Source organism: Salpingoeca rosetta (assembly GCF_000188695.1).
Source record: "Salpingoeca rosetta unplaced genomic scaffold supercont1.16, whole genome shotgun sequence".
Classification (NCBI taxonomy): domain Eukaryota; class Choanoflagellata; order Craspedida; family Salpingoecidae; genus Salpingoeca; species Salpingoeca rosetta.
Genome location: NW_004754918.1, coordinates 638,730 through 649,419, shown reverse-complemented (window position 1 = coordinate 649,419; position 10,690 = coordinate 638,730). Strand labels below are relative to the sequence as shown.

At 54.6% G+C, this 10,690-nt stretch overlaps 4 protein-coding genes across 4 annotated transcripts in view; 3 read left to right on the top strand and 1 right to left on the bottom strand.

The window, feature by feature from the left end:
- PTSG_07121 (uncharacterized protein) overlaps window positions 1-2,288 on the top strand; it is a 6,855-nt gene extending 4,567 nt beyond the window's left edge. Inside the window, exons 13-19 of the mRNA XM_004992481.1 lie at window positions 117-246; window positions 423-539; window positions 779-835; window positions 993-1,083; window positions 1,350-1,409; window positions 1,579-1,634; window positions 1,787-2,288. Coding sequence (XP_004992538.1) covers window positions 117-246; window positions 423-539; window positions 779-835; window positions 993-1,083; window positions 1,350-1,409; window positions 1,579-1,634; window positions 1,787-1,939 — 664 coding nt within the window. The 3' untranslated portion in view covers window positions 1,940-2,288. The remainder of the gene's footprint in view (window positions 1-116; window positions 247-422; window positions 540-778; window positions 836-992; window positions 1,084-1,349; window positions 1,410-1,578; window positions 1,635-1,786) is intronic.
- On the bottom strand, window positions 2,182-6,572 carry PTSG_07120 (uncharacterized protein; the record flags this gene model as incomplete). Its single annotated transcript, XM_004992480.1, has 9 exons — window positions 2,182-2,742; window positions 2,942-3,054; window positions 3,250-3,323; window positions 3,678-3,777; window positions 4,001-4,099; window positions 4,371-4,436; window positions 4,727-4,878; window positions 5,018-5,073; window positions 5,302-6,572. 9 exons carry the CDS (start codon window positions 6,570-6,572, stop codon window positions 2,613-2,615), a joined length of 2,061 nt encoding a protein of 686 aa, XP_004992537.1. The 3' UTR covers window positions 2,182-2,612.
- Window positions 6,573-6,859: 287 nt separating this feature from the next.
- On the top strand, window positions 6,860-9,153 carry PTSG_07119 (50S ribosomal protein L7/L12). Its single transcript, XM_004992479.1, has 6 exons — window positions 6,860-7,050; window positions 7,350-7,426; window positions 7,635-7,726; window positions 7,899-7,970; window positions 8,191-8,310; window positions 8,600-9,153. The coding sequence occupies exons 1-6, from the start codon at window positions 6,959-6,961 to the stop codon at window positions 8,714-8,716; spliced, it is 570 nt and encodes a 189-aa protein (XP_004992536.1). The 5' UTR covers window positions 6,860-6,958; the 3' UTR covers window positions 8,717-9,153.
- A 169-nt stretch (window positions 9,154-9,322) lies between these two features.
- On the top strand, window positions 9,323-10,552 carry PTSG_07118 (uncharacterized protein; the record flags this gene model as incomplete). The annotated part of the gene is made up of 4 exons (XM_004992478.1): window positions 9,323-9,835; window positions 10,088-10,144; window positions 10,285-10,366; window positions 10,473-10,552. The coding sequence occupies 4 exons, from the start codon at window positions 9,323-9,325 to the stop codon at window positions 10,550-10,552; spliced, it is 732 nt and encodes a 243-aa protein (XP_004992535.1).
- Window positions 10,553-10,690: the final 138 nt, after the last annotated feature.

The window sequence follows — 10,690 nt, the reverse complement described above, 5'->3', positions numbered from 1 at the left end:
TCCTTGTGTGTGTGTGTGTGTGTGTGTGTGTGTGTGTGTGTGTGTCACCTGGTGATTTCCCGCCACGCCAGCAACGCGTTACAGCAACACGCAACTCGCAATACGTAACACACCAGCCGGCAAGCTCACCCATTGATGCACACTTCACTGCTCTTCGCGTGCCCTGCTCAGGACTACTGCTGGCTGCGGTCCTTCTCTGCCTGCCGCCTGGACGGTTCCGTCTCCTTTGAAGACCGCAAGGAAGAGGTGCGCTCCCCATGTATGGACTGCCTGCGCCAATGGCGCCATGCCATTGACGTGTGTTCCCGTTGCGTGCAACTACGCTCGACCTTTACACACACTGCAAAATACACACACACTGCAAAATACACACACAAACGACACACCCTCACTTGCACCCACTCATCCATTTTGCCTTGCAGATTCGCCGCTTTCACGAAGACGACGAGTGCTTTGTGTTTCTGCTGTCCACACGTGCGGGCGGCCTGGGCCTCAACCTCGTTGGCGCAGACACCTGTATCATCTACGACAGTGACTGGGTGCGTGTTGCTGGTTCGTGCTCACTCAATGCCCGCTTTATCGTCACGCCCCTGCCTTGTGTGTTTTGTGTGTCGCTGTCGCTTGCTGTTTGTTCAGGTCTCGATATGAACGCTGCAACCTGTGTTGACTTTTTGTTTTGGCTCGTGTTGTTTTGGTTTGTTGTTTGCGTCCATCCCCTCCCCCCTCGCCTCTCCCTTCTCCCTCTCCCTCTCTGCAACTGCGTTTTGTTGTGGTGCAGAATCCCCAAGTGGATCTCCAGGCGCAGGACAGGTGCCACCGCATCGGCCAGTCCAAGGTGCGCACCTCACCCGTGGGCTGTTCACCTGCGTCTGCAACAAACGTGGTGCACTCCCATTGGCTTACATGATCATGCATTCGCATTGTAACTCGACACGTGTGTGTGTGTGTGTGTTTGTGTGTGTGTGTGTGTGTTTGTGTGTGCGTGTTGACAGACGGTGCTTGTGTTCCGCCTCATCACGGCCAACACGGTCGACCAGCGCATTCTCGAGCGCGCAGCCGGCAAGCGCAAACTCGAACGCCTCGGTGCGCTGTGTGTGTGCGTGTGTGTGTGTGTGTGTGTGTGTGTGTGTGTGTGTGTGTGTGTGTGTGTGTGTGTGTGTGTGTGTGTGTGTGTGTGTGTGTGTGTGTGTCTGTGTGTGTGTGTGTGTGTGTGTGTGTGTGTCTGCCTGCCTGCCTGTCTGTGTGCCTGTGCATGCGAGTATGCACTGCCCCCTCAAGTTACAACCACGTGAGCCTTGACGTGACCCCTCACCGATGTTGCACTGTGCACGCTGCTATAACGTTTGCAGTCATTCACAAGTCGCGTTTCAAGGGCCGTGGTAAAGAGGAGCAGCCGTTGTCAAAGAAAGGTTGGTTTCTTGCTCCATTTTGCACCTGTATTGCCTGCCTTGTTCATGTTGTATCATCCAACTTCGCACATTCGCTCGTACATCAATCCTTTGCTTTCGTTTTTCTATTGCACATTCACCCGCTCATCCACGCCCGTTTTCTTGATCGCGTATTCCGTCCACGTGTCAGATTTGCTGGAGCTCCTCACACCAGAGGGCAGTACCGTCCAGTTTCAGTCGGATCAGGTCTGCTCAAAGCCGCCACCCCACCTCGCGTTGTATTGCTCTGTGGCAGCACACTGTCTTGTAACCCCTGCTCTGCTTTCAGTCTGCCATCACCAACGTAGCAGCTCAAACCTGTCCATTTCCCCCTCCCCCCTCTCTCCGGCGCCATTCAGATTCTGACAGACGAAGAGCTGGAGACAGTGCTGGACCGGGATGTGGATGCGGCGCCAGCACCGGCAACATCGGCCGCGTTCAAGGTCATCAACACGTCCTCCCCAGCAACCATGGCTGTATCTCACGACAGCGATGATGACGACGACGCGTGACAACGCCATGACATGATGTGACGACAGCCCGTAGTTGCAGTTGCGTTGCACCACATCATCACGGCATCGGCAGCAGCAACACGATGGCATGTGCACTGTTTTGCCTTTCACCCTTGCTGCAATTGCCAAGAATCCGCTCAGTTGGTGTCAGATAGTCCCCCCCCCCCAACACATGTTCGTTCCTGCTCCTGTGTTGCTTGGTCCACTATTTTGAGACCCCTTGCTTGCGTGTACGCTCTTGATTTGCACCTTTTTGCTGTAGTTTTGTACAACAAGGATAGCACGTTGTGCACCCACACACGCACACGCACACACACACACACACGCACACACACACACGCACACACACACACACCGTCGCACGTGCACACAACACCATAACAACGTCACCACAAGTGTAAAGAATGTAAAAGCGTCTGCAAACTAGAGCGCGTCCATATGCACAACAATGAAGCGAGGGGGGGGGGAAGTTGAGAAGAGGAAATGGGTGTTGTTTGCGTGTGCGGTAACAAACGAGAAGGGAAAAGGGGTGGCATGCTTGCAGCTGGAGCATGCCCCGCACGTGGCTGATGTGCGTGAGAGTGAGAGTGTGTGCGGGAGCGCGCGCGTGTGCAAGGTTGCAGCACTGCAACAAAGCAGCAGCCAACAGCACATTACGGTCATGCAACCGCCTTTACATTTTGCCCTGAGCAGGACGCATGCCAACAATCCCTCGCGCGAGCTCGGACAACTTGAGCCCGATGCGGTCAAACTCTGTCACGCGCACCCACACCATCGTGTGGTTGATGGCAAAGATGATGCCCCTGTAATGGCGTGGTGATCGAAGGGGTAGGGAAGGAAAGGTGTGAACATGTGCGTGTGTGAACATGTGCGTGTGAGCCAGGCGGCTGTGCATCATGAAGACAAGCTTCAGCTGCACAGACATAACGCACCAGGAAGCAAAGACGAACAAAGTGTTCGCACACACACATGCACATACACACACAGGGCGGGTGAACGTACGTGACCCTGCGATTTGTGGTTGTTCCTGTTGGCACATCGATGGTGACGCGGGCACCGCGACTGTACCAGCGGTCGTTGAAGAACACTTGGTCACGCCGGTTGTCAAACACCGTCTGCAGAATCGTAGTGGTGTAGTGGTATGCGATGGTGTGCAGTGGTGAGTGCACGAATATTGATGAAAGAGTCAGGGTTTGTGAGCCAATGGACGTCAGCGCGATGCGCAGAATAATCAGCCAAACAGAAAGATTGGTAGAGACATGGATGCAGAGTGATTTATGCATGGGGAGGCAGCCGTATGATGTACACACCTTAATGGACAGGGGCTTGTCTCTGAGTTTCGCCATTTCGTTTTGAGCTTTGGAAATGGTGCAGCCCATGGTCCCTGAACAAGACAAGGACGAAGCAAGGGCGACACCAGCACAAAGACAATGCAAAGACAATACAAACTAAATGTGAGGACAGACAGGTCGCACAGAACGAACACACGAACACAAACATGCAGACGACAGATGGGGAAGAACAAAGCCAACGACAAAGCACCCAGCAACAACTGTAATGCAGCAACAACACAGCATGCACACAATCACACAATTACACAATAAAGCAACCACACACCCACACAATAAAGCAACCACACAACCACACAATAAAGCAACCACACAATCACACAATTACACAATAAACAACCACACAACCACACAATCAAACGACCACAATCGCGACCACGTGCACGTACGCAAATCCTTGAGAACGTCCTTGGCTTCGAGCTCCATGACGACAATGGGCGCTTTGGCCTCGACAGTCTTCGTCTCCGCCGCCCCGGCTGTGATCGGTTGCTGCAGTGGCGTCACACGAGGCGTGAGAAAAAGTGGTGTGGCACGAGGGAATACATCACCACCCTGGCACCACAGCAACACTCACAAGGCACGTCTACACAGTTCCACGCATTCACAAAGTCACACAAACACGCACAAACACACGCACATACACGCCAAACACGCAGAAACACGCAGCAACACACACGCACACACGCACAAAACAAAACACGCGCGAACACACGTTATCTTGTCCCCTCCGCCGCAGCCGCCGCGTGGCCATGCGATTTGGCGCCGGACGTGAGTCGTCCTCCCCATCAATGGCGCTCGCCTCGTACCGTTGCTGAAATACACGCACACACACACACGCACACACGCACACACGCACACACGCACGCACGCACACACGCACGCACGCACACATACACACGTATGCAGAGCGGCAGAGACGAATGCATACATGCACGCACACACAAACACAATAAAACAGGCGTGAGGAATGTGCATACTGTGTAAAGAGTGTGTGCGTTTGTAGTGTGTGTGTGTGTGCATATGTGTGCGCGCGCGCGTATGGATACATAACCATGTCTACAAGTGCATATGAGTGCGCACACCTTAGCGTCGTCCAATCGTTCGACGACGGATTGCATCAGGGCCTGCTTTGTTTCCTCCCGCCGTGCCTGACATACATGCATCACATTGTGTGACTGCATATCCAGCGTATCCGCAGCAATGCCACACTCGCAACACCGTCCGCAACCATACACACACAAGCTGAGCACGATTGTGCATGCACATGTATACATGCAACGACAAGACACAGGACACAAACACGAGACACAACACAAGCACGAGACACAACACAAACACGTGAAACAACACAAACACGTGAAACAACACAAACACGTGACACAACACAAACAATCAAACGCCCACCTCACCACCACTTCACCACGCGCACAGGCCGCACCTTGAACCTGGCCACAATCTGTGCGCGCTGTGCATCGTAGTCGTGTGCAATCTCGTCCTTGCGGCGGTCGTATTCGACCTCGGCAGATATGCGGCGGCGGCGAAGGACGTGCTCCAGCACAGCGCGCCGGCGCCGGAACACGCTGTCATCGCCTGAGTGATGGGATGGTGATGATGATGGTAATCGTGGTGGTGGAGTGAGAGCGCGGGAGGGAGTGCTGCGGACAGCAGTGGCCGTGGCACAATCGCATAATATTTGTCGAGCAGTACACAACAACAGGCCTATTCACACCTTTCTTGACTTGCACCATCTTGTCCTCAATCTTCGCAAGCGGCTCTGCCAAATCCCTGAGAATCAAGCAAAACAGAGCATGCAAGCAGTGACACGGGAGCGTCAAATGACGTACACACGCACAGCCATCAAACACACACACACACACACACCTCGAACTTAAAGCACAGACGCGCACACCATACAGCCATTTACACACACACACACACAAGCACACACACACACATCATACAACACAAACATACGAACACACACAAGCACAGGCGCAAGACATGGCAACTGACTTGAAGATGGACTGTGTCAGGTGTCCTTCGAATTCCGAGATGGAAATGTCGGGACGGAAGCGAAGCAACGCCTTGTCGCTGTCAACATGCTCATCCTCATCAGAATCCACCTCATCGCCGTCGCTGTTGCCACCTTCGACATCGTCGACATCGTCATCGTCGTCGTCATTATCATCAGTGTCACGGACCATGTGCTCTTCCCCATCAAACTTACCTCGTTTCCTGCGCTGCCCGCCATTGCCTCCATCACCATTGGTGACATCGTCTGCTGCTGCCTTCCTTGTCGGCCGGTGCGCTGTTGGCCGCGGGAGTGCTGCCAGCCCTTCTACGCATCCATGCTGTGCCGCTTGCTCCCTCTGCCTCGCTGACGCCCTTGAGCGCCGCCCGCGGCTCAATCGATGCTGCTGCTGCTGCTGCTGCTGTTGCTGCTGTTGCTGCTGTTGCGATGGATCGTGTTCACCGCTGGCAAGGACGCTTGCGCGACCACTCTGCCGTGCGCTGTCGTTGCCGCTGCTGTTGGTGCTCTCTGCTGTTGACTCTGATGCCGCCCTCTTGGCCACCGCTGTTGCTACCTGAAACAGGCGCCCGCTGCGCCTTCTCGTCAACCCACGACCGCCACCAGCAGTCGCAGCAGCAGCAGCGCGGTGCTCGACAGTGCCTCCACTTGCACCGTGGCCGCCTTTGGCGCCGCTGTCGCTGCCAGAGGTGTTATCGTTGCTGGCGTCGTTGTACCGCCCGTTGCCGCGCTTGTGCAGATCATCCATATTCGTGGGTGTTTGCCCGCGCCAGCTTCGAGACATGACGCTCTCTTCCCGCCCTTGCTCCTCATCGACACTGCCAGTATCGCCTTTCTCATCGTCACCACTTGTGCCTTCCTGCTGTTGTTGCTGTTGTTGCTGCCACTGCTGCTGTTGTTGTGTTCCTGCATCACCTTCAGTTGTGGTAGCTCGCCGTCCGCGGGTCAACTTTAGCGGCGCATCCCCTTGTGGCAGGCTACTACTTGTTGATGTCGAGGGCGCTGCAGAGGGCGCTACTCTCTGCTGTTGCTGCTGCTGTTCTTGTTCTTCTTCTTGTGCTTCGCTATGGTGTTGAGGCGCGGCTGCCTCTCCTGCAGCTCCCTGCTTGTGATTCGACGTGGTGCTGGTGTTGTTGTTGTTGGTGTCGTTGTTGTTGGTGCCGTTGTTGTTCTTGCCGCTCAACTCTGTTTCGCTTCCCTTGCTGCTGCCACCTTCTCGTGCCTCAACCTCTGCTCGCCCTTTCTCGTCTGTCATGATGATGATGTGTGTCGTATGTGTGTGTGTGTCGTATGTGTGTGTTGTGTGTGTGTGTGTGTGTGTGTGTGTGTGTGTGTGTGTGGTAGTTTGCCGCGCACTTGCTCCTCCCTCCCTGCCTGCCTCTGCCTGCCTGCGTGCCTGCCTGCCTATTGCTGATGACGGTGGTTGTGTGGGTTGTGTGGGCTGTGTCGCACACCAAAAAAACGGAACGTTTGGTAGTGGCTGCTGCAGCGCTGCGGCGAAAAATAAAATTGTTGCCTTGGTAGAATACACTTTGTGATGTTGTTCATCTTTTTTCCTGCCACCCACGAGTTTGCTGTTGCTGCTCCCTTCTTCTTCTTCTTCTTCCTCTTCCTCTGCGCTCTGCCTCAACAACGACGACGATGATGATGAACAGTGGTCGTGCTGTGATGCTGCTGCGCCGCTTTGCTGGCGTCGCCACCCCCCGCCTCGTCACATCCCCCGCCGCCCTCAGGTCTGTATGTGTGTGTGTGTGTGTGTGTGTGTGTGTGTGTGTGTGTTTGGGTTATATCAACGGGTTGGTTGTTTTTTTTTGTCACGTGGAAGGTCTTTGAGGTTTGCCTTGGTCTTTGCTGCTCCTGTTCCTTCCCTTCGCACACATCCTCACACACATACAATCACGCTAACATACTCACCCACTCACATACAATCACACTCACATGCGCTCCCACTTGCACATGCTCACACACATACAATCACGCTAACACACTCAATCTCCGCTCTCTTCCCTCTTGTGTTGTCGATGTTGTTCAGGCCACAAATGCTTGCTCGCGCAAGCCTGAGCATGAGCCGCATGCACGCTTCTGCAGACGCTGCCACCGAGGAGCAATGTGCGCATAGTTCACCCCCATCTTTATGACATGCGTGTGTGTGTGTGTGTGTGTGATGGGCATGGTACCTTGCAGCAAGTGAAAGATGCAGGTTTCGTTTCACTGCGGCTGTGTGTCAGTGTGTGTCCATGTATCACTCATACCCACTCACATGTGCGCCTACGCGTGCGTGCGCTCGTTTATGCGCTCTTGTGTTTGTGCGAAGCAGCCAAGGAGTACAGCCCAAAGATTGAGAACCTTGTGTCTGAGATTTCCTCCATGACACTGCTTGAGGTTGCTGATCTCGTCGACGCCCTCAAGGTTGTGTGCCATGGCTGTACACGTACAGAGAGGCGGCTTGGTTGGCGGTTGTATGCTGTGTATGACTTGCCTCGTCCATGTGTTCCTGTCATGCTTCTCTCTCATCCTCGCTTTTTTTTTTTTTCATATGTGTCCGTCGTGCCTTGGCGTTGCGGCGTTATGTTTTTTGCAGACACGTCTCAACATTTCCGATATGCCCGTTGCCGCCGTCGGTGTTGCTGCTGCGCCTGCAGCTGAGGCAGCCGTAAGAGCTTGTGTGTGTGTGTGTGTGTGTGTGTGTTCGTGTGTTCGTGTGTGTGTTCGTGTGTGTGTTCGTGTGTGTGTGTGTGTTAGGTTGTAGCGAACAGTCTGTTCTTCAGGCCTAATCTGCTGCGCATATCACTTGCATCCTCACCACATTTCTGACTCCCTCTTTCCTTTCTCCGCCCCCCCCCCGCCTTTGCTTCCCTTGTCTGCTTGTGCAGGCCGAGCCTGTTGAGGAGAAGACGGAGTTTGAGGTGAAGCTCGTCAAGTTTGAGGACAAGGCCAAGATCAAGGTCATCAAGGAGGTCCGCAACATCCTCCCAGACCTCAAGCTCGCAGAGGTGCGTCCCTCTCCACTCGCTACCATGCTTGGCGCGCGCTCGCGTGTTTGTGTGTGTGTGTGTGTGTCTGTGTGTCTGTGTCTGTGCATGTGTGTCTGTGTCTGTGTCTGTGCATGTGTATCTGTGTCTGTCTGTGCATGTGTGTCTGCCTGCCTGTCTATCTACTGTCTCTGTGTGTGTCTTCCTTCAAAGGGGCGAATGCCTCCTTGTTTCATTCAAACTCGCGCACCATCTCAATCACCGCCACCACCACCTAAATCACCCCACCGCCATCACAATCGCGCGGCAGGCGAAGAAGCTTGTTGAGGATCTGCCGCAGACGCTGAAGCAGGATGTGAGCAAGGAGGATGCAGAGGCAATCAAGAAGGCCCTGGAGGAGATTGGCGCCAGCGTCGAGATTGCATAAGGCTAAGGCCGCACATGGCACATGCACATATGCACGTGGTTTGGTTTTGGCAGCGTGGTGGTGTTTTGTGCTCTTTGTGTCTGTGAGAGTGTGTTGTTGTGAGGGTGTGTACGCTCGTGTGTCGGCAATGCCCGCCAATGTGACCACGTGCGTGACATCAGGTCAGCCAACACACAGCGACACCTGTATCCTCTCTCTCTCTCTCTCTCTCTCTCTGTGTCCTCTTCCTTCGTCAGTCGCAGTCACTATTGCCGCCCCCTCGCTGTTCCTGTGCTTTTGTTCCTCCTGCCTCTTCACCATCTTTGCTTAAGCATCGTCGTCTGTACAGTGTGCGTGTGTGTGTGCATGTGTGCATCATGCGTGTGCATGCGTGTGCATGCATGTGTGTGTGTCAGTCACATCAAAGGAGAACACGAAAGAACGAAAGCAAAACAAGAAACAAGCAAGAAGGAAGAACAACACAGGTGTGCCGTGTGTCAGCCCCAGACAGACAGAAAAAAAAACCGCACACACTTTGCACGACACAACACAGCAACACACGCCATGTCGTCTACCACTCCACCACCACCAATATCGTCCTCCTCGTCGGTGGGCCCTACACCAGCGATGCCTACAACAACAAGCAGCGCGCCACCTCCATCATCCACTACCATGCCCAACCCAACAACAACAACAACAACAACAACAACAACAGCAACAGCCCCTCCAACCACCACCACCACCGCAGCAACAGCAGCACTCCCAACGACAACTACAGCACCCGCCACCAGCACGGCTCCGAGCACATCCTCGACGCTTGACAGCCAGGCGATGGCGCGTATGGTGGGACTGGCCCAGACCGTGCGTGACATGGACACAGACTCGTCGTCCGTTCGCATGCCACCAACGGAGGTGCAGAAGATTCAGTTCCCACCAAAGCCGACAGACCCGCCCGCCACGTCCTCATCAGCGACAGCGACAGCGGCAGCACCAACCACGACCACCAGTACAGGAGCAACGGCAAGAACAACCACGGCAAACAGCAAAGCAACCGGCAGCGCCTCTTCCAGCTCAGCGACACCTACAACGTCCGCTAGCAAGCAACCATCCACCTCCACCCTCTCCTCCTTTCAGATCATGGTGTGTGCAAATGTGTGTGTCTGCAAGTGTGTGTGCCTGTGTGTGTGTGTCTGTGTCTGTGTCTGTGTGTCTGTGTGTCTGTGTGTGTGCAGGAGTGTGTGTGTCTGTCTCTCTGTCTGTATCACACCTTTGCCAATGTGTTGCATCGCGCTCGCCTTCCTCACCACACACACACACACACGCACACACACACACGCACGCACACACACACACACGCACGCACGCACGCACGCACGCACGCACAATCAACAGCAACAGATGGAGCAGCAACGCCGCGCACAACAAGAGGCAATGCAGGAAGGCGGGCAGGTTAGGGGGTGCTGCAAAAGAGACCTTGTGTGCGTGAATGTGTGCATGAATGTGTGCATGCTCGTGAACAACATTGGTTGTCCGCAGCACGTGCACGCGCTCACGCTGTGATGGCGTTGCTGCCCTGGTTGGTTGTGCAGGTGCTGCCGCAGCGAAAGGTGCGTGAACTCCTCCGCCAAATCGACGCCACGCAGGAGATTGACAACGACGCGCTCGAACTCGGTGCGGACGCTTGTGTTTGTTTGTATGTATGCGCGTGCATGCATGCGTCTGTCTGTCTGTCTGTCTGCCTGTCTGTCTGTGCCTGTCTGTGTTGACTCGAAAACAGTCCCTATGTCTCAATCGAGCACCGCCTACCACGAATGCTCGTCCGTATCTTCCTCCTCCTCTTCACTACCGTCCTCCTAACCCGTGTCCCTCCTCCATGCCATCTGTCATGCTGCGTGCTGCTCGTGCCAGTGATGGACGTTGCCAATGAGTTTATTGAGCAGGTTGTGTCGTTCAGCTGCAACTTGCAAAGCAACGCAACTCCACGACACTCGAGGC